General features: G+C 31.9%; 3 protein-coding genes across 6 annotated transcripts; 1 reads left to right on the top strand and 2 right to left on the bottom strand.

Moving 5' to 3' along the window:
- Nucleotides 1–246: 246 nt before the first annotated feature.
- On the bottom strand, nucleotides 247–1773 carry LOC118446284 (lysM and putative peptidoglycan-binding domain-containing protein 3). The gene is made up of 2 exons (XM_035876773.2): nucleotides 1567–1773; nucleotides 247–1492 (listed from the first exon to the last, which is right to left on the bottom strand). Exons 1-2 carry the CDS (start codon nucleotides 1771–1773, stop codon nucleotides 977–979), a joined length of 723 nt encoding a protein of 240 aa, XP_035732666.1. The 3' UTR covers nucleotides 247–976.
- Nucleotides 1774–2126: 353 nt separating this feature from the next.
- LOC118446287 (cytochrome c oxidase assembly factor 5) lies at nucleotides 2127–3057 on the top strand. Its single transcript, XM_035876778.2, has 3 exons — nucleotides 2127–2330; nucleotides 2513–2614; nucleotides 2730–3057. Exons 1-3 carry the CDS (start codon nucleotides 2226–2228, stop codon nucleotides 2769–2771), a joined length of 249 nt encoding a protein of 82 aa, XP_035732671.1. The 5' UTR covers nucleotides 2127–2225; the 3' UTR covers nucleotides 2772–3057.
- A 2146-nt stretch (nucleotides 3058–5203) lies between these two features.
- On the bottom strand, nucleotides 5204–20865 carry LOC118446275 (uncharacterized). Of its 4 annotated transcripts, none has more exons than XM_085660028.1 (6): nucleotides 20381–20865; nucleotides 11459–11673; nucleotides 8618–8779; nucleotides 7352–7589; nucleotides 6307–6600; nucleotides 5204–6128 (listed from the first exon to the last, which is right to left on the bottom strand). In XM_085660028.1, exons 1-6 carry the CDS (start codon nucleotides 20460–20462, stop codon nucleotides 5914–5916), a joined length of 1206 nt encoding a protein of 401 aa, XP_085516154.1. In that variant the 5' UTR covers nucleotides 20463–20865; the 3' UTR covers nucleotides 5204–5913. The 4 variants fall into 4 exon arrangements, with proteins under 4 accessions (XP_085516154.1, XP_035732644.2, XP_085516152.1 ...); XM_035876751.2 differs by lacking the exon at nucleotides 20381–20865 and adding an exon at nucleotides 13415–13841 and having other exon boundaries at nucleotides 11459–11998; XM_085660026.1 differs by lacking the exons at nucleotides 8618–8779; nucleotides 20381–20865 and adding an exon at nucleotides 13415–13841 and having other exon boundaries at nucleotides 11459–11998.
- Nucleotides 20866–24306: the final 3441 nt, after the last annotated feature.

The raw sequence follows: 24306 nt of genomic DNA, 5'->3' as shown, positions 1-24306 counted from the left end.
ATTCATAATGCTAATAATTTCATTTTATTGAGAAATAGGAACATGGAAATAGGAAAATAAAATTGAATATTAAAAATATATTTTTCTTAATAATAATATAAAAGTTTATCATATCAAAGTAATATTTTATAATATCATAGATTTCGATAAAGCAGCCTAGCAAAAACATCAATTGTCGTAAGTAATTAAATTATTGCATATTATTTTGAAAAAATATTACTGTTTTTTTTTTTTTTTTTTTTTTAATTATAAATCATTGCGGTACAATTATGTAAATTAAATTTAATTTTAAAATAGAATTTTAATTTGATATACAATGTTATAAAAAAATCTGCAGCATGTAGATCAGAAATTTTTAAGTAAAAGTAAATATAGCATATTCTTTTATCAATTGAGATATAATATAAAGGCACTTCTTTTAGTAATTATTATATGGAGATTCTAATCTCTAAATCTCATGTACTTAGAATAGATATAAACAACTAACACTGGGCATTCACAAACTATATAATATAGATTTTATATTTACTTTTGTTTTTCTTCCACGATATCGATTTGTAAGAGACTATTATTTTATGATATGATTTCTTTTTTTTTTTTTCAGGTTAAATTCGATAATGATTCAAATCAAATTGACATTTAGATAGTTACCTAAATTACAATATTAACTTCTCATATTATCAATTTAAAATTTATAATCTAATAAATCCGTACGGTTTATACTTTCGTTAGTTTTTATCTTTATATCGATCCAAATATGATCAATATAAAAATTTATATACTTTATAAAATGTCAGTAAATTCGTATATGAATAATTTTTTTTTTTTTTTTTTTTTTTTTTTTTTTTTTTTCATATTAATCTTAATCCCTTAAAGCAATGCAATTTGCAATAATTTCTATTATCCAATAATTTCTATTATCACAAAGATACGTTAAATATGCCGTTTTCATTATATTTCTATTATCTATGTTACTTTAATGATTTGTTTTAGTAGAATATTCGGCTATATACAATATGTATATAATAGGACCAGCAAAACCTAGGAGCAGAGAAACTCCTAAAAGTTGTGTCCATGATAAACCGCAATCATCACCAGAACATTTAAATGTGTCCATGAAATGTGATTCTATTACCTCACTTTCTGTTGAATTAAGTAATTGATCGTATTCTGTATAAGATGTTTCCGGTAAATTATTTGATTTGTACGATGCTAAAGGTTCACATACCGAATTAAGTATAATATTATTAATTTCTGTTTGAGGAAGATCAATAGGTACAGAAACATTTACTAAATTTATTGATGGTTGTACTCTTGCGATAGTCCCTGATTCAGATTGTACAGTAGTATCTAATTTTTCTTCGCTTATGTCAGAATTTTTATCCAAATTTTCTGTTAAAATAGAAAATGGTTGAATTGGCACTTTTATAGATCTTCGAGCATATATCTCATTCTCTTTGTGAATCTTATTGATTCTTTTCAATTCTGATATCTAAAAATCATAAGATATTAAAGTACATTGAAATTAATATACTTGTATCTAACAATTTTTCAATTTGATATTACCGTGCACCTATATCGAAGTGCTAATGCTTGCAATGTATCCTCCGGTTTGATTAAAACATTTATCACTTCCACTTTTCGCGGGGAAGATGTAGAACCGTTTCGCAGCTGTAAAGGAAAATTTTCCTCGTCTCCGCTATTTTCGTCATCCGAATAAAGAAATACATAATGCGGAGAGCCTTCCTTCTGATTTCCACGCTGATATACCATTTGTGTCTGTATAAAAATATGAAGGACACAATGAATGATAAAAACTATGATTGAAAATGTAACATCGAGATTATAATTCTTATCTGAAAGATAATATATAAAAACTGCTTAATCGACTAATATTACGAAACTAACCTCAAATTTAATATATCGTCCGTCTATTACTCATATGTAAATGTACACTTATGTATTATTATCTAACGATCAGTATGTGCGTTATTCAAAAGTATATTATTCTTTTGACAGGGATCATTGCTAATACTTGATATTTATTTTGCCAAATGTAATATAAAATACGGATGATCTGTCGCAATAGGGATGACAGATCACCATTGTAAGAATAGGACGAATTAGGCGCCATCTTTATTCTAAAATGTATGTTTTCATTTGAATGTCTTTATTAAACGTACATGCCTTTTAGCAAAGTTAAAAAACATAATACGTAAAATATAATGGATTATTCAGAGAACAGTGAGGTTTTAAAAGATCAAAGTAGATGTGCTCATCTTCGTGCACAATTAAAGATGTGTCTACTTAAAACGGACTGTTGCAATAAAGTAAATAATGGCCGTGTGTTATTTCTAACCTTCAAATGGATTTGATTATTTAATAAATTTTAGCGATTATTTAAAAATGTTAAACTTTAAATAGCTAAATTTTTCTCTTGGATAATCGATACAAATTTTTTTCTTTTTTTGTTTTTTTTTTGTTTTTTTTTTTTTTTTTTTATTCATTTTAGGATAAACGTACACCAAGAGATTGTCTTCGAAGTAGAGATCCAAGTGTGCCTGATGAATGTTATTCCTTGTGGCAGACATTATTTGATTGCAAGCATTCTATGGTAAGTACATAACCTCGTCGAGTCACAAAATATATAAAATATGTTATATATATATATATATATATATATATATACATAGATATTTTCATATACAGTTTGGAATGTTTTTTTTTAGTTGGATGGAAGAAGAAGATTTCGAGGAATAAAGGGTTATTAAGAAAACGTTTACATTTAGTACTTTTATCCCAGTATATGAAGTACGGTATGATTATATATTGTTGCAATAACTTTTACTTGTATATAGCTTTGTATATGTGCGCATACACACACACACACACATGTATATATTATTTATTAGATAAGAATTGCATGATGTCAATATCAAAATTAAAAAAAAAAAAAAAAAAAAAAAGGGTTCGATATCTAATTATTATTTAGGACAATGTGATAAGGAATAAGTGTGAAAGAAAATGAAACATATTTTGGGAATAATGTTAGAAGTTAATTTATTGTTAATAATATCTTCTCATCATATTCGTTGTACATGATATATAATAAATTTTATCGTCATTGATCTTGTAAGTAACGACGTGCCGTAAGATCTTCATATTTGCTCGTTAAAGCAAATCATATCATGTTGGCTGGTTTTTCCTTCTTTTTTTTTTTTTCTTTTTTGTCCTTTTTTTTTGTTCTTTTTTTTTCTCTTGGTAAAGGAATGACAATCAAAAGAAGAGATTATTGATAGATATAGATAGATTATAAGAAAAGTTTCGTAATTTATCAGTAAAATCGCTCATGTGAAACCCTGAAAAAGTGGCGATGCTCCGTTTTCGAAGCAAGTAGTGACTCCCCTTCGTCTTCCTTTCTTTCTTTTTTCTTTTTTTTTTTTCTTTTTTATTTGTTTCCTTTTTTTCCCCATTCTAGTTTTTTTTTTTTTTATTTTTTTTTTTATTAACAAAATCGTGCAGCCGAGAGGAAACCCGAATTACAACGTTATTTCTCCAATTTCTTCTCTTACTGTCGATATTTCATCGACACGAATGGATCGAGTATGAGAATTATCTTGATCTCGAAGTGCGTTAATCGTGCCGATGAACGACTAAACGACGCATATGATCACAGTAAAGTCAAATTTTAACCTTAAAAGTTAAGGGGCTTGTTCTTGTTCCGCATATTTTCTCCGCACTCTTTTCTTTCTTTTTTTCTTTTTTTTTTTTTTTTATTTCTCCGTGGTTGTAGTTTTTCTTTCTTCCCCGCTCCTCCCATCATCATCATCATCATCATCATCATCATCCCCCTTCCCCACTCTATCCTTAAATCGGAGCCTTAATAAAAATCTAAGATAATGTTTGACGAACCGCGCCTGCGCAACTCGTCCTAGCTATTGTCAGTATGCAACAAGCGTATATTGACTATACGTTATTTTTATTTTTTTTTTTTTTTTTTTCTTTTCTTTTAAAATCTTTTGTACTACAATGCCGACTTACGACTACTTTTATTTCGTCTAAAAAGACTACGTAAGTAGGTACGCCCCTAAAAAAATGTTCTCTTTAAAAGCTTCCCACCTCGTTTATTTATTTATTTATTTATTTATTTATTTATTTATTTATTTATTTATTTATTTATATATTTATTGATTTTTATTTTTGTTGAGCGATAAGAGACAGGCGTGTTATGATTCGAAGTACGAGGAAGGAATTATTTAAATTTCGCTTGGATATATGACCGTCAATAGTGTAATGGCGTTGTGGCGCGCCATTTTGTCGATCATAATCCCCCAGGATCCTCGAGTATACTTTATTATCTCGATCATAATGATAATAATGTATATAAAGCCGAATATTTAATGTTAATTAATTAAATATCGGTGTTCTTCTAAAAATGCTCACGATTTATATCTAAATTTTCGTTCGAGCTTTCCTACGTGATGTCTAATGCGCACGTCTATTAGTGTCATGTTTTATTAGCGCGATTTCTTTTTTCTTTTTCTTCATTTCTTTTTCTTTCTTTCTTTTTTTTCTTTTTCCGAAGATAAATTCGAAAAGAAGAGATTCTCTACGCCTATCGTTTATTGTGATATATCCCGTTGCCCGTTCGAGTATCACAGTTTATCGAGTATGATATGTTAATATTAGCGTGTTAAATCGGTAGTAATAAAAGTGTTCCTTTCTTTTTTTTTCTTTTTTTTTTTTTCATTTTTCTCCATCTTCCTTTCCTTCCTTTCTTTCTTCCTTTCTTCCTTTTTTTTTATTTCCCCCGTATAATTGTCAATTATATATATATATATATATATATATATATATATATACGTATATGCGTTCAAGATAATCAGCTTGTAGTTCGACGAGACGAACGCGAATCAGCCGATTAATGATATTGCTCTCTATGATCATGTTATAAAATCGAAAAATACAAATGGCCAGTTGGCGTAAAACTAGGCGAGCGCAGACGATAGAGATTGAGATTTTTTTTTCTTTCTTTTTTTTTTTTTTTTTTTTTTTTTTTTACCTCAAATTTCGTCCGAAGCGAATACGTGCGAAGTATTGATTTTCTACGCCTTTTTTCTTCCTTTTCTTTTTTCTTTTTTCCTTCCACCTTTTTTTTCTTTTTTTAGCGCATCGAAAAATCTTTTTCAATGTTACATTCTTTTCTCTCTCTCTCTCTCTCTCTCTCTCTTTCTCTCTCTCTCTCTCTCTCTCTCTCTCTCTCTCTCTCTGTCTCTCTGTTTCTTTTTCATTCGATTTACCCGACGGTGCGACAAAGACGATTTTTTTTATAAGAAATATCTTCAACTATGGATCTCATCTCTACATTCTCTCGAACGATTTTTGAAAAATCGGATAAGTTTCTAGCAAAAAAAAAAGAAAAAAAAAAAAAAAGAAAAGAATTTTTAGTATCCTAGAAAAATTGTGAAATATACCGACGATGAACGCTTGTATATGTTTTTATTTAGCATATAAAGATACTACCGAGAGATAGCTTCGTATAACTTCGATAACATCATAGCAATATTTTAGACAAAATTGATAAAGATCTATCAGAGAAAAAGAGATAGACAAATAGAAAAATATAGATAGAAATAGAAATAGAAATAGAGATAGATAGATAGAGAGAGAGAGAGAGAGAGAGATTCAAGTTTATCGAAATATTCGATCGTTCTTATTTTATACGCAGAGCCTATAAACCGATAATCCATCGATAATTTTCTTTCTTCCTTTTTTATTTTTGATTTTTGTGTTTTTTTTATGTTCTTTTTTCTTCCTTTCTTTTTTTTTTCTTTTCTTTTTCTTTTTTTTTTTTTAATCTCACCTAGTCACGTCCCTGCGTACGATATACAACGTCGAGCATTTCTGAGGAAATCAGAAGCATACGGAGGGCCTGTAAAGGCCGATGTATCCGCATAATCGGGCGCGCAATGCCGGCAGCAATATCGCCGCTGCGGATAGATTGTCTTGCAGTTGTGAACATTCGCAGATTAGTAGATACATCTTGTCACCCTGCGACATCGACTTGTGAAGGGTTATACGCCTTAGGCCGACCGATTTTGGTAGATATCGATACATCATTCGGGCACCTGCAAGCAGTAAATTGTTAAAAAAAAAAAAAAAAGAAAAGAAAAGATAAAGAAAAATATACCATAGATTAAGGAAAAGAAAAAGAAATATTTAAAAGAGAGAGAGAGAGAGAGAAGAAAAAGAAGAGGAAAGAAAAAGAAAGAAAAAATAAAAAAAAAGTCATCCTATTTGTAGTACCACTCCAATAAAGCCAATTTTGTTCAAACTTGAGACCGTCGTCACCCTCGAACACTTTGAAGATCGAGACTATGTAGCCGGTGGACGGAATAGGTGGTCTCCCACCGGGTGGTTCCAACGGTGGTCTTGCTATCGTCGCTACTTCGTTGAACAGATCCAAAGTATGGCTGGCCGCGTATCTGAGGTCACGCGGATCGAACTTCCTCAAGGCCGCACATTGAACTTCGTTGTAAAAATCGAGGGGATCCGTGTTCTGCTTATTTATTAGATAGTACGTTATGAACGGGAAATCCGCTGTAATAGTCAAAGAAAATAAACTTTAATGTTATCTCGTTATACGCTAGAAGATAACTTGCTTAGATCGTTTTCATCTTATCGGATATATATATATATATATATATAGCGTGTTTCGCAATAACGGTATGTTCTATTAATTTCGGCTGAGTAAGTAATATATTGCGGACATTGGCGAAGAAATTCTTTTTCTCCCTTTTTTTTTTCTTTTTCTTCATTCTTCTTTTATACGACGTTTTCTAAGTTACATATATTTTCAAAGTTTGACAGTTATGTGTGTATATATATTTATATATATATATATTATATATTATATATACACATACATATATATATATATATATTGTATACAATATTGTGTATAATATATACATATTTATTATATTATTATAAATTTTATTATTATTAGTATTACAAAAAAAATGTAATACTGTATAATATTAATTTTTTTAATTTCATTACTTGACATTAATATTAAATTATTCTAAAGCATTATAATATATTATAAAATATACATATATATATATATATATATATATATATATATATATTAAATCTAATAAGTTGTAATAAACGATTATGGTGAATAAGACTTTATTACCATTTGTTCGAATATTTTTTTTGGTTTTGTTCTGTTAAATTCTACTTATTAAAGTGTAGGAATACTCTAAAGGGATGATCTAAGCAAGTACATGCAGATGGTTTTTTCTTTCTTTCTTTTTTTTTTCTTTTTTTTTTTAAACCCACTAACCGTTCTTTTCCATGTTTGTGAGTAAAATACTTTGGGAGGCGGAAGGTGCTATTTCAGCGACGAGTTCCGCGGCGGTATCGCGTTGCAAAACGAGAGGCCGTGAAACAGGAGACTCTACCAATGGATCCAAAGGTTCCAACGGTGTCATGAAATGGACAAGAACACATTGCTTTGGGTCCTCGACCTCGAGAATCGACAGCGGGCTGCCCGATCTTTTCTTGTCCGCTATTGGTGCGCTCTTTAATCAACAAAATGAATGGTCCAACATTTATTACAAAACAAAAAAATATATATATATGTGTGTGTGTGTGTATAATGAAAATATTTCAATATAATAAAAATGGGAAATAATATCTTTCGAGATTATTTCTGGATTGGTCCATTACGCAATAAAATTATACCTACGTTGTTAGTTAAAACTCGAAGGTGATTCAATTTTATTGTGCTCGAATCGCCACGAGTACTTAGTTTCATCTATTTTTAAGTCCAAGACGTTCGTACGTACAAGGTTGATGTGCGCGTGGATTCATCTTTCTTTCTCTCTCTCAATCTCTCTCTCTCTCTCTCTCTCTCTCTCTAGTTACAAACTTGAGCATTCCAGTTTTAACAGGTGTACACTCGCTCGTTTCGGACGTGCAAGTAATTTACCTACATACTCTGATTTTAGACGGTCCAACTTTCAACCTTGAAACGAGAATTTTCTTTAACCCTTTCAACGCCTACACATATATGTCACAAGTATAGTTGACAATACGTATTCTCGTAGAAAAAAAAAAAAAAAAGAAAAAAAAGAACTTCCAAGATTACGTACGTACATATTTCTCGCACATCCCCTTCTTAGATTACAACAATAATAATCATTTGTTTTCTTTGGCATATCTCTCGATTTTAGTTATTATTTTTAATTGTTTGTTTACCATCGTTACCGCAACGAAGAATACAGAAAGAGAGGGAGAGAGAGAGAGAAAAAGAGAAAATAAATCAATAATTATCTCTTTGTTTTATATTAAAATGCAATTCGAATGATCAACGATAACTCGGATGAAAAAAATAAAAATCGAGTTCAAAATTGGGTTAATCCAAAAAGTTAAAGCAAAGGGTGCTACATTGAACTCGTTTGATTTTGTTTGAAGAATTTCTTTTCTGTTGTCGTTGTCGTTGTCGTCATCGTCCTTGTCGTTGTCCATTGTTATTGTTATTGTTGAATATCAGAAATATTTTCAATATTGAAGATAATATTTGATTATAAAAAAGGGATGAACCTACCGGTACGCCAGCTGGTAAAAATCTTTCCAATGACGCAAGTGGTATAATGAAACAGTCTCGATCCAATGTTGCCAGGGAGATCGGTTCACCACGTGGTGGACTATTACCGGATACAACGAGGGGTGTATAGGTACCGGAAGATCTATTGCCGCTAAAGGACACCTGAAAATATCGATCAAAAATATTTTTCAATCGACTTCCTGAATTTTATTATTAATCGTACCGTTAGATCATTTTTGTTTTAACGAATTGTCGATATAACACAACTTCCTCTTTTTCTATATGATTTTTTTTTTAGAACGAAAGGGAGAAGAAAAGAAAAGGACGAATTGTTAGTAATCTTAAAGATCTTTTTATGTGTTGCTACTACTATTACTAGTGTTACTCTAATACTATTATTATTATGCTATTACTATGTATAAATTCGGTCAATGACTGCTACGACTGAATATACACGTTCTCTAGTATTTATATGTATATATGTATATGTCTTTCTCTTTCTCTCTCTCTCTCTCTTCATCTGATGGATCATTCCTGGTATTCGAGTTTTATATCGATCGTAAGAAATTTTGTGCGATTGATTTGAGCCAGTCAATTCTCTTTCTCCGAACCTGTTTAGGACGTTGAAGAAATCGTTAAAAAAAAAAAAAAAAAAGAAAAAAAAAAGAAATAAAAAAAAAATAAGCGAAGAACTAACGTATTTATGTAAATTTCGATTTAATACTTTTAATTATACTTTTTATTATTTATTCTTATGACTTACGATTTAACGGCGCGTGATCCTGACCAAAGGAATTTCTCATAGTCGATCTCATTATACACACACACATACATATACATCTGTATATTATCGATTGACTCGTAAAACTGAAATGTCTCCATTATCCGATCGATACTCCGTTTTATTATTATTATTATTGATATTATTATTATTATTATTATTATTATTATTATTATTATTATTATTATTATTATTATTTGTATGTCACACGAATGTAGGATAAATTATCTTCTTTCTTTTTTTTTTGTTTTTCTTTATATACACGCATAACTTTTCTACGATTTCGTAAGAGATAAATTATTTAATTGGCCTTGACAAACGATTGATATTATTGATATTCGTAGAGTATTTTTTTGTTCTGTTTTGTTTAGACATGACGTACGTGTGTGTGTATGTGTGTCTGTATATATATATATATATATATATATATATATATATATATATATATATATATAAATATATGCATAATATATAAAAATGAAAAATTATCAAGAAATATTGTACATCGTCGTTAAACGATAAAGGATCAAATTGAAATGACACGTAGAAAGATAATCGTAGAAAATGTGAAAAGATTTTGCATGGTCTAACACGAAGTCTCGTCTCGAAATTTACTGCACGTCGCAAAGATCCACTATGGCGTGCAATAAGATAGGGACTTTGCGTGCCGTTCGATCTTGTGTAGGTGTAACTTTATGCTACATTGCACGGTACACGTTAAGGTATTCGCCGTTTCCTCTCTATAACTTTTCTCGTCCTTGTAAAATTATCCTCTTAAACCGACGACGGGTCGTAATGCACCTTCCACATTCCGTTTCACGTGATTTGTTCGTTTCGAAACGAAACGAAACGAAACGAAACGAAACGAAATGAAAGCAACCAATCGTTTTGCCCAACGTAAGATAAGAATTTAGAATGAAGATTAGGACGTCTTTGACGAATGTCCTGTATAGAGGGTGTCTTTGAAATAATTAAAATATTTTCATTCACGTAATATGATTCGTAAAAAGAATTTTAATGGAAACCTTTCGATCCCGTAACTTATTTTTTTTCGCCATATGTATAAATATAATTTTTATATACGATTAAGTATAATTTTTATTCAACTTTTCGCCTTACAAGATATATATGTATATATAATTATACGCAAATTTTTATTACAATTTATTTCAGAGATACCAAGTATGAGAAATGTAAAAAGTGTTTTCTTTTTTTTTTTTTTTCTTTTTTTTTTATGAGTTTAGAACTAGTACCTATTCGTTACCTGTACCTTTAAAATTTCATAACGGTATTGTTAACGTGACCATTCTCCTTTTGTCTGATTTGGCCCTGTCCTTTTGTGATTCATAATGCGGTATAATTATTCTGGTGCAGTCATGAATCATATTCTACGAGTTATAACAATGTCACGCATAATAAGAATTCGATTTCTAAAGTTGAGAATTAGTTTAAGTGCACGCATTTGCAAATTTAACCGTAATGATATGGCATATTTTTAAATATATATATATATATATATATATATATATATATATATGCGTATGTACGCAGTAATATATTCAAAATTAGCATGACGCGTGCATTAACACCCGAAACGCTACGGTCGGCACGAAACCGCGATTTGTGATGAAATATCGTCATGCATTAGTTTGCCGGCATTAGAGGGTTTTTGCGAGTTTTATGAAGATATCGCGTGAGATGTTACAACGGAGTCTTTAAACATCTCATACATTTTCATTGCGTCTTTACGTGTGTTATAAACTATCGTTCTAGTGAAACACGTGAATTAACCGGACACCTAATCGCGTATCGCGATGGAAGTAAACGTTAAGGTGGGACGGAAAATTGTAGAGATTATGTAACGAAGTCTGTTCGATAAAAATAAACATAGTATGTTATACGCGAATGGAATTCGAGAAATATTGAGGTATATTGGAGATAGGATTAAAGTAGACGTTTGCTGGGTATTCGATCGTAAAGGGTGTTTTGAGCGACTCGGTAAGGATATATTTGCCTGTTAAAATTGAAAGACTCGAAATCGATGTAATAAAGCGTGATACCTGTCTAGAGGCAGTTGGCGTTGGCGGCTCGGACGGCTCCTTCGATTGCTGATTCTGCTTCCTTTTGATCTGATTGGCCGAGGCTGGGCCTTGCGCTGTACCGGAGTTAGCCCCACCACCTCCCCACTTGATAACATGCGGCCCAGAGTTACGGCGGGGCGACGGCCCCAGTCGTTCGCCGGCATCGGGATCGAGTGGTGCACCGAGCGGTCCACCTGTGGGCGGCGATAGGAAGAGATGAGTTCGATACCCGAAACTCTGATGCTCGTGATCGCCCATCGACGGAAAGTAGCCAAATTCCTTGCTACGTCTTATCGGTCCACGTCCTGGTATCACTGATTGACCAGGAACTCTTGTTATACCGTAACGGTTTCCAAGACCCAAGCACGTTCCACCACCATAAACTCCTCCACCTCCTCCTCCTCCTCCTCTACCACTTCCTCCGTACGTCCCACCGAGTTTGCTCTCTCCCAATCCTCCTCCCACGCCACCTCCGGTTCCCGTTAAACCACCACCGGCACCCCTCTCCACGCCGAAGTTCTTGCGGAACATAAGATTCATGATTGATGCTGATCAAAATTTTTTCTTCCTCGGCTAGATTGGTTAGGTAATCGATGACATATAAACTTGATAGAAAGCAACGCAAAAGCAATGACGATGATGATACTTGAACTCGTCGTTGTTGTTATTGTTGTTTTTATTATTATTATTATTATTATTGTTGTTGTTGTTGTTGTTGTTGTTGTTGTTGTTGATGTTTTATTTGTTTATTTATTTGTTTTTTTGTTATTTATTAATTTTCGTTTCGATAGTGCAGTTTAACACACGACAATGCCTTTTCTCTTAATACCAAATCATTTCGTTTGCCCCGTGTGTGCAATGTATGTACATAATGGAACGTGTTTGATGCGCGATCTATCGCGCACCGTTAATCCCCGTTAACTCTCTCATTCTTTATCGATCGTAATTTGCAAAGATCTTGGAATAATCATTCCTTATATTTTATACCCAGGGAGTGGAGTCTCCCTATTGACGATAATTTAACTTAATACGACTCTTTCGGTTTTTCGTACTAATTAATAACTTTCGTTTTTCAAATTATTTTGATTTACTCTGAAGTTACGTTTTGATCTATGCAACGTAAGAGATGAAGTAAGGAGGGAAGGATGGAAAGAGAGAAATTAAGACAGACAGAGAGAAAGAGAAAAAGAGAGAGAGAGAGAGAGAGAGAGAGAGAATGAGATGCCGTGTAGTCGAACAGATACAAACTATCGAAAGTATTTACGCGTTCATCGACCGTATACTTTTCGTCTCTATTGAACCTTGACCTCGGTGAGTGAACGGTGAGAAAGGAGAACTAGAAATCTAGCCAGTTCGCGCACGATTGGACTGTCGACTCGATACTGCCAGATCGAACGTAAACTCTTCTCCCTCGCCCTTCCTTCTTTCCTTCAACGAGCCAAATTCAAAACGGTTATGCTACGTTCACTCGGGCGAGAACGTTTTCGCCCACCACGATCATCGCCAGTTTCTGAATCATTTGGCTTTAACGTAGGATTCTTTATCAACCTGTTGGCTAATCGTTTGATCTCATTATCCTCCCACGATTCCATTATCCCGTTGCGCGTTAGTTCTAATTCGCTGATTAACGATCCTTACAAAAAAAAAGAAAAGAAAAGTAAAGAATTTGCAATTGAAATAGACACAAAAAAAGAAAAGAACATATGCAAAATTGTACTATGGTTTCCTTCCTTTTTTCTTTTTCTGTTCTTTTTTTTTTTTTTCTTCCCTTCCCTCCTATCCTTTTAATCGCGTAAATTTAGAACGGCAGGAATATTTTCCAAGGACAGAGAAGATCAATCCAGTACAGGTTCTATGATCAAGTACGTAACATAGATAAATTGACATCTAGGTCATTGCGATTACTTAGATCGGAATCGCAAATTCCTCCTGTACCTGTTTTTCTTCGAACAAAGGTGTCACGTACACTCGTTGAATCTCATTCTGGATTATAAATCGAACGTCCAGGAAACTACTACCATTACCATCACCACTATTACTACTACTACTACTGCTACTACTACTACTACTATCACTACTACTATCACTACTATTACTATTACTATTGCTAGTATACGTCAGACCTCCGAATAGTTTTCCTCTGACTTTTAAATTAATCAACGAGGAACTCTGACAATTGATAAGGTGGAGAGCTAAAGGTATTCCTATCGCTGCCATACATTGTTCAACTTCTTCACTCTCCTTGCTCTCTCTTTCTTCCTCTTCCTCTCTGTCTGTCTGTCTATTTGTCTCTATCTCCCTCTCTTCCCCTTCTCTCCCCTCGCTCTCTCTCTCTCTCTTTCTCTCTCTCTTTCTACCTCTCTATCCCTCTCTTGAGTTGTGCGAAAAGTGTTTTGGCAAAGGTTGAGGATCGACGACAAAAAATTTTAAAAATGGCGTAAGGCAAGATTTATTGTGAGTAATAAGCATATAAAAGTGTATATATGTATATATATATATATAGAAAGAGAGAGAGAGAGAAAGAGAGAGAGAGAGAGAGAGAGATACGATATTAAATATATATCATAGGTCGTTAATTAGAATTAAATCTTGCTTTTCTTGTTTATCCCATGTGTTCATTTGTTTATATGTTTATTTGTTTGTTTGTTCGTTCGTTCGTTCGTTCGTTCGTTCGTTCGTTCGTTTATTTGTTATTCCCTTGTTTGTTTTGTTTTCAAGTTATTCCTGACATGTAAGACACTAGGACACTTGGCCACGTTTTATGATAGGACGTCAGAGATATAGCTTTTAGTTACGCGTATAGGAAAAGACAAGTGGAGTAATATACACGACAGGGATACACCAGGGAATAAAGAAAGAAGAAGAAGAAGAAGAAGAAGAAGAAGTGAAAAGAAAAAAGAAACAAGAAGAAGAAATGAAAAGAGGGTAAAAAAAAGAAAAGAAAAGAAGAAGAAAATATAAGAAAAAAGAAGAAAACGTTTTCATTCCATGACGCATGTATGTATGTACGTACACCACAGATTGGAAAAAAGAACACAAACTGGTCTGTTTTTATTTCTTTAGAGACAGATATGTATACGGACACTCACGTAGCACGTGTTCGACACACCGGTAGATCGATACTATATTGAAATATTCACTGTGAGTTATGTGATGCACCAGTTGGTCTCGCTCTAGGTAGATCGTCAAGGTTTCTTCCTGGGTTCCCGTAGAAGGTCACTTTGTTATCCAATCCAACGAAGGAGAAAACAAAGAAAGAAAGAAAGAGAGAGAGAGAGAGAGAAAGAGAGAGAGAGAGAGAGATAAAGAGAGAAAGAGAAAAGGAAAAAGAAAAAGAAAAAAGAAAAAGAAACGGGTGATAAATCCTCGTCACTTTTCTTCGATCTTTACGATCGAAGTGATACGGATTACGGCCCTGAAGTTTTCCTTAGCCATCTCTTATGCGAACGAATACTTGCGACTAACAGGACGCGAATAGGAAGAAATAGAAAATTCTTGAACTTGATGGATGATTAAGTGAAAATAAAAGAGGACGCGGGCGGTTGGGAGGTAGGGAGGGACCGAGCGATTCTCTAGGATCACGCTATTCCGCACGAGTGGCACCCCCTCACTGCCAGAACGTACGTGAGGCGTCGCGACGCTTAACCAGGGCTGTAGATATGTGGCGCTCTTTAAATGGCTCTTTTAATATGAAACATCGTAATAAGCATGAGAATATCTCAATTCACGCTTTAATCGTTCGATCTAATTCGTTTTCCTTTTAGATTATTTTATTTTATTTCTTTTTTTCTTTCTTCTCTTTTCTTTTCTTCTTTTTATTTTTTTAATTTTTTTCTTTTCTTTTTTTTTGTCGTCCGTTCGTTTGATTCGTTCGATCGTTTCTCTTTTCAACCTACCATCAATATCCGGTTTTGTTATCGATCGATATGACACGGCAATGCAACAACTATATTTATAATTTTATCGACGTTATAATTATTTTTCTTTTGCTTTTTCTCTCCTCTTTTTTTATCCAAACTACATATGCACGTATGTAATTGGAAATATTGTGACTTTTTCTTTTCTTGCAATTTTTTTTTCTATGCTTTTTCTCTCTCTCTCTCTCTCTCTCTCTCTTTGTTTTTACGCGGATGTGCGTATTTAAAAAAAAAAGAAAAAGAAAAAAAAAAAGAAATGTGCAATCTTTTCTCCTAGGCAAGTCGCAATGTTAATCGAACGATTCTAATGGTTTCAGAATTGTCCTTGAAACATTCTTCGGCATTTTTTATCTTACTCGACGACGAGGTAAAGAAGAAGAAGAAGAAGAAGAAGAAAAAAAGAATAAATAAATAAATTAATTAAACGAACGATTTATCTTTCATCTTTTTCTATGCTCGAGATCAAGATCGGAGGCCCGTCTCTGTCTCTGTCCTCTAGTGGCTTGCCAAAAGTCACTCCTGACGCACGAATTTTGGCACTGACTTGTGAACGGAGGAACATTTTTACTTGAAGTTTACGCTTCGTAAAACATTGACGACCGAAAGGTAGACAGAAAGAAAGAAAGAAAGAGAGAGATAGAGAGAGAGAGAGAGAGAGAGAAGAGGGATGGGGATGAGGATGAGGGTGAGGGTGAGGGAAAGGAAAATGGAGGGAGGTACGCGGACAAAACAATCGGCCATTCTTTTCTCTCGTCAGGATGGTACTATTACTTGGAAGAATTTATGGCTTTTGCTACTAAGATTTGGCAAACTCTTCGAATTCAAACGAGAAACACACATCGAGCAGTTTACATCTTGGATATTGAATTGAATGTCTCTTTTGGATTTATTTACGATCGCGTTACGATCTCTCTCTTTTTCTCTCTCTTTCTCTCTCTTTCTTTTTCTCTCTATCTTTAGTTTTCCATCTCTTTTTCCATTTTCTTTTTATTTATTTTATTTTTTTTTTTTTTTTTTTCTATTTCCTATATCATCGAAGTTACGTGAAATATGAGACTATCGCATTGCTTTTACGTACACACATACATAAATATACGATACATTCCAAAAATAAATGGACTGTATTCTCAAAAAACAAAAGAAAAAGAAAAAAAGAAAAAGACGACAACGCAGATTTTCTTCTTTCTCTCGTTTTTCTTTTTTTTTCTCTCCATTCTTTTCGTTCGTCTCGAAGAAAATTCCAGAAACGATCGAATGTTTGTTGCTTTTTTTTTTTTTTTTTTTTTTCTTTTTTTTTTTTTTCTTTTTTTCGTTGAAGAAGAGAAAAAAAAACAATAAATAAAAAAATAAATAAAAAAAGAATTTGTTCGAATATAAAAACATATTTTCGTTCGCTTTCCGTATTTCTTTTTTCTTGTTTTTATTTTTTTTTCCAATTTCCAATTTTTTCGTTCACGCGTTTCATATTTACCTGTTGTTTTTATTTTTCTTCCTTCGTTCTTCTATTTGTATGATTTTATTAATCGAACGTTCACTAGATAACACTTAATGCAGGACGTACTACGTGTGTAATATGCAATTTGCAATCAAGGAGATCGAATTTTTCACGGGAATCTCGTAACGATTCGATTCAAATGAAAGATAATAGAGAAAATTGTTTCGACAAAGGCGACAAGCGTGAAACTTACGTTTTAACGGTTCGAACGTATCTTATGGGACTGTTCACCCTGAGAATTTAATCTTGGCAAGCTACTTATATACTATAGTTATCAAGATATTAATAGCTACTTTTTCGAGGATGCTAAAAGACAGACATGTGTATATATATGTATATATATATATATATATATATATATATATATATCTTTCAATGTATTATCCGGATGTTTGATGAACTGTCAATGTCACGAAATAAATCATTCTGAGATGATTTTCATAACTGTTTACCAAGTTGAGCTTTTTGATGTAACATTTTAAATTAAATGATTACTTAATTAAATGTAAACATTAATTGATCCAGCTATTTCCGGATAAACACGATTGACGAGCGTGAAATGTCTTAATATTTAAAAAAAAGAAAAAAAAGGAAATGAAAAAAGAGAATAAATACTTTCAAACGAACCTAATCGCAGATTTAATATTTCATATCCAGTGCCCGTATATATATATTTGTATATATATGTATATATATATATATATACACACACACATGCCCACATATATGTTAATAAAAAAATAAAATAAAATAAAATAAAAAGAAAGAAGAAAAAGAAAAAAAGAAAACTAAAACATACCACCAAACAAAAGTAAAAATTATATAGTATACGATGCGAACAATATCATGTAATGTAAATGGCATAGTTAAAGTTTGATGAAGTTCAAGTGCTCATCGATTTCTTGCCGCACATATGTTATACGATATATATACATACATATATATATATATATATATATATATATATATATGTATGTATTGTGCATACGTTCACGTTATCTGCATTCATCGCGTTCATAGGGCGCGGCATTTAGCTATACAGTCATTTGTCAGTATATATACATATATATATGTATATATGTATATTCTTATAATTATCGGAAATAAGTTGTAATCTTTAATTTATCTTGTATTTCGAAAGAAAATGAGTTTTCATTTATTTTCGTTTACGAAATATTCGTATTTATAAATACATATATATATATATATATGGGGATATATGGAGATATAAATAACATTCGTACAATTATTCTAATGAATTCATTAAGTTTATAAAAAAATATTTTTTTTATCGTTACAATAGAGATAAATACATACATATATATATATATATATATATATATATATATATACATGTATGTATGTACATTTTTATAAATTGAATAAGATATATAGGATATCTTAAATTTTTTCTATTAAATTTTGATAACGCATTTTTTTTTTCAAATAGAAATAAAAATAATATTCTTATGAAATAATAAAATATAACAGTTAAATTGATAATTTTTATTTTTAAATAATCATCTTTATATCCGTACAATTATATTGTTGGATTTCGAAAAAAGTTTATTGAAAAGAAAAATTTATATATAATAAAAATTTAGCGTATCAGTCCATTTTATCGTAGTTCACGGAATAAAGATGAATTTTTTGAATTCGAGAACATTATAATTCGAGATATATATATATGCAACTACTTGCAGTTGACCTTCTAACGTAATTCATCAATTAAGCATACGTTCCATCCTGTTAATTACATTTCTATTTCGTTTTAATTAACATTATCTTACAATTACACGCTTAGAATATCCACGTTATGAAAAATTCGAATTTGTTTTATTTTCTTTTTTTTTTATTTCTCTCTTTCTCTCTCTCTCTCTTTATCGCACTCTATAACTATCTGTCTCTCTTTTTCCGTCAATATTTCCTATTTCCTCGATACGAAATGAACGTGCTCTCTATGTTTACTTAAAGGTCAGCATTGACCATTACTTTTCCTGTTACCAAGAACTATCGATTTTTTATACTTCGCTATTACATTTGTACATGTGTGTATATGTGTGTGTGTGTGTGTGTGTGTTACCTGAGAATCCAAGTAGTACGAATCAATAATTGTACGGATGATTATCTTTTTCCACTTGTTTCGTAAGACGATCGAAATTAATATATAAAAATGAATTCGATCGAATTAAATTATTATTCTCGATCTTATTATCGACCTTGTGGATTCTCTTTGATTTTATATATATAAATAAAAAAAAAAAAAAAGCATCAACGATGGAATAAATTTGGACGATAGAATTGAGAGCGATAAGGTTAGAAGTGAAAAAAAAAAAAGAAAATTAGAAAGAAACATTTGAACGATTAATGATCGTAAATGAGTATGTAAATTAACGATAATATAATCGATTCGTGTAATATCTACGACGGTATTTAATGACTATATACAATTTCGAATGCTATCGTTTAATATTCTAATATTTCTCTTGGTGATCGATTTTTTTAAATGATATACAAATATTCCCGTTAATACGAATATACGAAGTTAAACGTGATAATATGTGATCTATTAAATCAATTTATGTGCAAGACGTGAATCATATTAGCATTACGAAAAACTCGTTTCTTCTACGCAGTTTAAGTCCTAGACATTCATATCCTTTCACTCGAGAATCGTAATAGATAGATAGATAGATAGATAGATAGATAGATCGATGGATGGTTGGATAGATGGATAGATGGATAGATTGATAGATAGATCAAACATTAACCTGAAAGAATATCGATAATGATATGTTTAAGTATCAACAATGTGTCCGAATAATCAACGTGTAAATAATCAATAAGAATATCATCGACAAATTATCATCTACTCTGTAGATATTAAAATATCATAGATAATATCTAGATTAACATGCTGGAACAATATTAAATAGATAAACGATGTTATAGAAACTATACGAATAATTAAATCGACATTGTTCCATTTATATTATATCGATTATTACGAATCATTGTGGAAGAAGAAAAGTAAAAAAAAAAAACGAAACATAAAAAAGAAAAATAAAAATTAAAAGAAAAATACACTTTCCAGCGATTTTGCATCGGTTATCGGCTAATATAGAAAATCATTTTGAATTAATTAAAATAATACGCTATAAGGAATAAGAAAATATTGAATTCAAATATAAATATAATATTAATAATTCATTAACTAATATCTAAAGGTATAGATAGATAAATAGATAGATAGATAGATAGATAAATAGATAGATAGATAGATAGGTGAATAGATAAATAAATACTTTTTTTACTAACAGTACTAACAGATTCTCAGATACGTTCTCGTTCGAAAAACGTGCTAAGCGACATTAAAAAGACAAGAAAGAGAGAAAAGGACGAAAAAAAAAAGTAAAACGAAAAAAAAAAAGAAACAGCAAAAGATAAAAAGAGCATTGAAATTCAAAGATTTTAAAAAATGATCCTCACCTGTATCGTACAAAGGGCAGGGCATATAACCGTAACGTTGTTCCGGATGTACGACAGATTTGTTCCTTTGTCCGCTAGTCATCGCTGCGAACTTGGTCACGTATTGAAGAAATTTGTCATAGAAAAGTAAAATCGTCGTGCGGATTATCGTTGAAGATTCGAGATTGCCCTTTTTCTTCTTCTTCTTCTTCTTTTTTTTCTTCTTCTTCTTCTTTCTCTTCCACTTCCACTTCCACTTCCACTTCTTTTTCTTCCTCCTCTTTTTTCCCTGTACGACGATCGATCGATCCAAGTCGATCCTTTCGAGTTATCTCGAATTGGCCAAGTTAAGGACGAACGACATCCTTCGATGATCCTCCTCAGAGCGAGACATCGGTTATCGGATACGCTTGGCCACGAATTAACCAATTAACGTACTGCCCACTGTCGGTGTGCCAATTAGACGATCTTCCTTCTCTATCTATCTCTGTCTGTCTGTCTGTTCTCTCTCTCTTTCTCTCTCTCTCTCATTCACTCTCTCTCTCTCTCTCTCTCATTCTCTCTCTCTCTCTCTCTCTCTCTCTCTCTCTCTCTCTCTCTCTCTCTCTCCCTTTCTCTCCCTATTTTGAGATACACACAGACATACACCTATACATACGTAAAACATGCATACATGCATACAAACAAATACACGTACAATTGACTGACTCTGTTAAATTCTTCTTCTTCTTCTTCTTCTTCTTCTTCTTCTTCTTCTTCTTCTTCTTAAGATCTCTTACGAGAGACTCTCGTTCTCACTTAATTACAACGAAAATAACTCTATCCTTGTCGACGTTCTTCCAAGTTTTGTTGTTCCAACGAGAGTCACTGGGAGAATAGAAAAAGGAAAAAAGAAAATGGGCGGGAAAATTTTTAAATATATATATATATATATATATATATATATATATATATATACAGTCATACAAACACATACATACACACATGCACGGAACCATACATTCGCTCTCTTTCTATCGCTTTTCTATTTCGAGAAAAGAAGAAAGATATTGTTCGTTGAAAATGGAACGATTCTTTCGAGTTCCTTCGTTCGTGTCATCGACCGTTTCTTTCTATCTTTCTTTCCATCTTTTTATCTATCTTTCTTCCTTCCTTTCTTCCTTCCTTTCTTCTCCTTTCTCTTTCTCTATTTTCGCTATTTTCCCTTTCCCATTTGTGAAGAACCTAGAAAGATTATCCCTCTGTCTCTGTCTCTGTCTCTGTCTCTGTCTCTGTCTCTGTCTCTGTCTCTGTCTCTGTCTCCCTACTTTTCTTTCTATCAGCGAAGGAAAATTTTTGCTTCGTGATGGGGGAAGGGGGGAGGGAGAGAGAGAGAGAGAGAGTACGAGAAGGAGGTCGTACATGTTGGCCGGGGGCATCGTATTGAAAAGTGGTCGTTCGAAATTTTTGTTATATCTTTTTTATTCTTCTTCTTCTTTTTTTTTTTCTTTTTTTTCTTTTCTTTAATTTTCTCTTTCTCTCTTTTTTTTTTCTCCCCTCTCAGTGAATTTTCTTTCATACCACCTATCGCTTATCTTCGATCTTGCCGATCGAACGTTACTTTTAATCAAAACTATTCCGTGCAATCGGTGATACATATTTTCGTAGTTTAATAAAAAATGAAAACTTTAATTATCTAGTAATGTGCGTTTAAATGACCTATATCTAAACCCATGCACACACTCGTTTGATAAGAATTTTTCGCCCACGATTATGGCATACCGTAGTTATTCCACAGCTACCTAGTAATTATTGCATATCTGTATGTATCTGTATGTGTGTGTGTGTGTGTGTGTGTCTATGGTATGCAATAATACACGACGAGTTTTGCAAAGAAGTATTACACGTCACGTCGATCTAGAGATATTGATTGAATAGTTTATTAAAAAAAAAAAAAAAAAAAAAAAAAAAAAAAAAAAAAAAAAAGAAATAAAAAATAAAAAAAAGACACGAATAGCAAAGAGAAAAAGTAGATCGGTCAGCAAAGTGTCAAGTCGCATTACACGATTAATCTACGAGTCTTCGTGCAAATTTTAAAATAGAAAACGAAAAATTTGGCCGATATAATTCGTTGAACAAAAAAAAAACAAAAAAAAGGAAAAAAGAAGATTAACAGTGTTTTAATATATTTATTTGTATATATATATATATATTTATTTTTTTTATTTCGATTTTTATAAAAAAGAAAAAGTGATAAAATTGTGAAGGGATACATTTATCACAATTAATTTTCAAATATAATAAATTAAAATTTATCAGTTACCTCGAATTATTTTATCGGCATCTCGAGTTCTTTTATACATACATACATATTTATACATACATATATATATATATATATATATATATGTATGATTTCTATACACGAGGGATACGACGCGATGATATAGTAGAGTTTCGCCGGAATCGAGTGGCTTTTATAACCCAAGTATTCTTCAGTGTAGCATGCATTATCGATATACCGAGATATCAACGAAATCTTGTGACAAACCCAACGAGAGAAAAAGAGAGAGAGAGAGAGAGAGTCGACTCTTTCCCTCTTTCTCTTTCTCTCTCTCTCTCTATTTTTCTGTCAGTTCGTGTAAACGTACTCCGATAGAATCACCGACCTTTTCTATACTTCGAAAAAACACAAACCTTAAAAGGAGAGGATCCGAGCCAACAGCTGTTTACCGAATGACTCGAGATCCATATGAGTCCGCTGAAAATGGCTTCATCGTACGTCAAATTGATACTTTCTTGGCACGATTTTCAAACCACCTTTTAATGCATGCTCGAAAGTGGATGTATTAAAAGTTTCGAGTGTCCAAATTTACGAGCGCAATTTATAGGATTGTTATATGAAAATAATAAAAGATAAAAAAAGAAAGAAGAGGAAGGAGAGAAAAATAATGCAATAATGAAAATAATTGACAGGTAAGGTTAAAGAACTTGACATTGGATAGAACTTGGTGGGGAGGGTGGACGGGGGTGGGGTGGGGTTTTGATAAATATTTATAGAAAAAAAAAAGAAAAAAGAAATACCATTCAATTACTCAATGAATCAAAGAAATATATAATACTTTTTGTGTCCTCTAAAAATGACTCGATCAATAAAGATAATTAATAATATATATGCATAACATTTAAATAGTCACCGAACTCGTCTCTTTAATTTCTTATATGTATAATTTCGTCGGAACAAATGTAATACCTTTTTTATGCTATTATTTGTTATTAGTTATAATATAATTTAAATAACGAAAAAAATGAAAAAGGAGTTCGTGAATCCATTAAAAGATAAAATTTTTTTAACAAACAACGAACACTCCCGTTATTGTAGATAAATATTTGACTAAGAATGAACGTTTCATCTCGATTCAACTACGGCATCTAAATTAACATCTTATTAGCATTCGCTACCTGTTCAGTTCCAAGGTAAACTGAATGAAACATTTAATGGACATTGTTATCACATTTTAAAGTCACTCGATACTGAAAATGTTAGAACGTGTAGGTATTTACGCACCACGTGGACATTGTCGAACGAACGAACGAACGAACGAAAGAAAGAAAGAAAGAAAGAAAAAAAAAATGAAAAAGAAAAAGAATAAGAAAAAAGGAAGGACAAATATTCGTTATGTGGAACGTATCATTCGTGATAAATGACGAGGGTGATAGCTATGGGATATTTTTTTTTTCTTCTTCTTCTTTCTCTAGACGAAATGCGTGATGTTGTACGGAATAAAAAATCAGAAAACAAAAGAATCGTAGTATTTTTTGGATTGGAAGGAGGGTGGGAAAGAGAAGAAAAGAGAAAGAAGATAATAAAGAAACTTTTTGAACGTCAACGAATTTCTTTCTTTCCCTGTTTTTTTATTTTCTTTTTTTTTCTTTTTCTTTTTTTTTTTATTTCGTTTTTTTCTTCA

The sequence above is a fragment of the Vespa mandarinia genome, chromosome 10 (genome assembly GCF_050613455.1).
Source record: "Vespa mandarinia isolate Hongniang chromosome 10, ASM5061345v1, whole genome shotgun sequence".
Classification (NCBI taxonomy): Eukaryota; Metazoa; Arthropoda; class Insecta; order Hymenoptera; family Vespidae; genus Vespa; species Vespa mandarinia.
The sequence above is the reverse complement of the archived record's forward strand: the minus strand, read 5'-3'. Positions and strand labels throughout refer to the sequence as shown.

Bases quoted from the DNA above. Each gene is read 5' to 3' on its own strand.
- LOC118446287 (XM_035876778.2), top strand. From the start codon at position 2,226: ATGGATTATTCAGAGAACAGTGAGGTTTTAAAAGATCAAAGTAGATGT. The intron at 2,331-2,512 runs GTAAATAATGGC...TATTCATTTTAG, and splicing joins AAACGGACTGTTGCAATAAA to GATAAACGTACACCAAGAGA. The intron at 2,615-2,729 runs GTAAGTACATAA...GTTTTTTTTTAG, and splicing joins TTGATTGCAAGCATTCTATG to TTGGATGGAAGAAGAAGATT.
- LOC118446284 (XM_035876773.2), bottom strand. From the start codon at position 1,773: ATGGTATATCAGCGTGGAAATCAGAAGGAAGGCTCTCCGCATTATGTA. The intron at 1,493-1,566 runs GTAATATCAAAT...TATGATTTTTAG, and splicing joins CACTTCGATATAGGTGCACG to ATATCAGAATTGAAAAGAAT.
- LOC118446275 (XM_035876751.2), bottom strand. From the start codon at position 13,696: ATGGCAGCGATAGGAATACCTTTAGCTCTCCACCTTATCAATTGTCAG. The intron at 7,590-8,617 runs GTAGGTTCATCC...TGTTGATTAAAG, and splicing joins TTTTACCAGCTGGCGTACCG to AGCGCACCAATAGCGGACAA. The intron at 6,129-6,306 runs GTACTACAAATA...TACTGCTTGCAG, and splicing joins AAATTGGCTTTATTGGAGTG to GTGCCCGAATGATGTATCGA.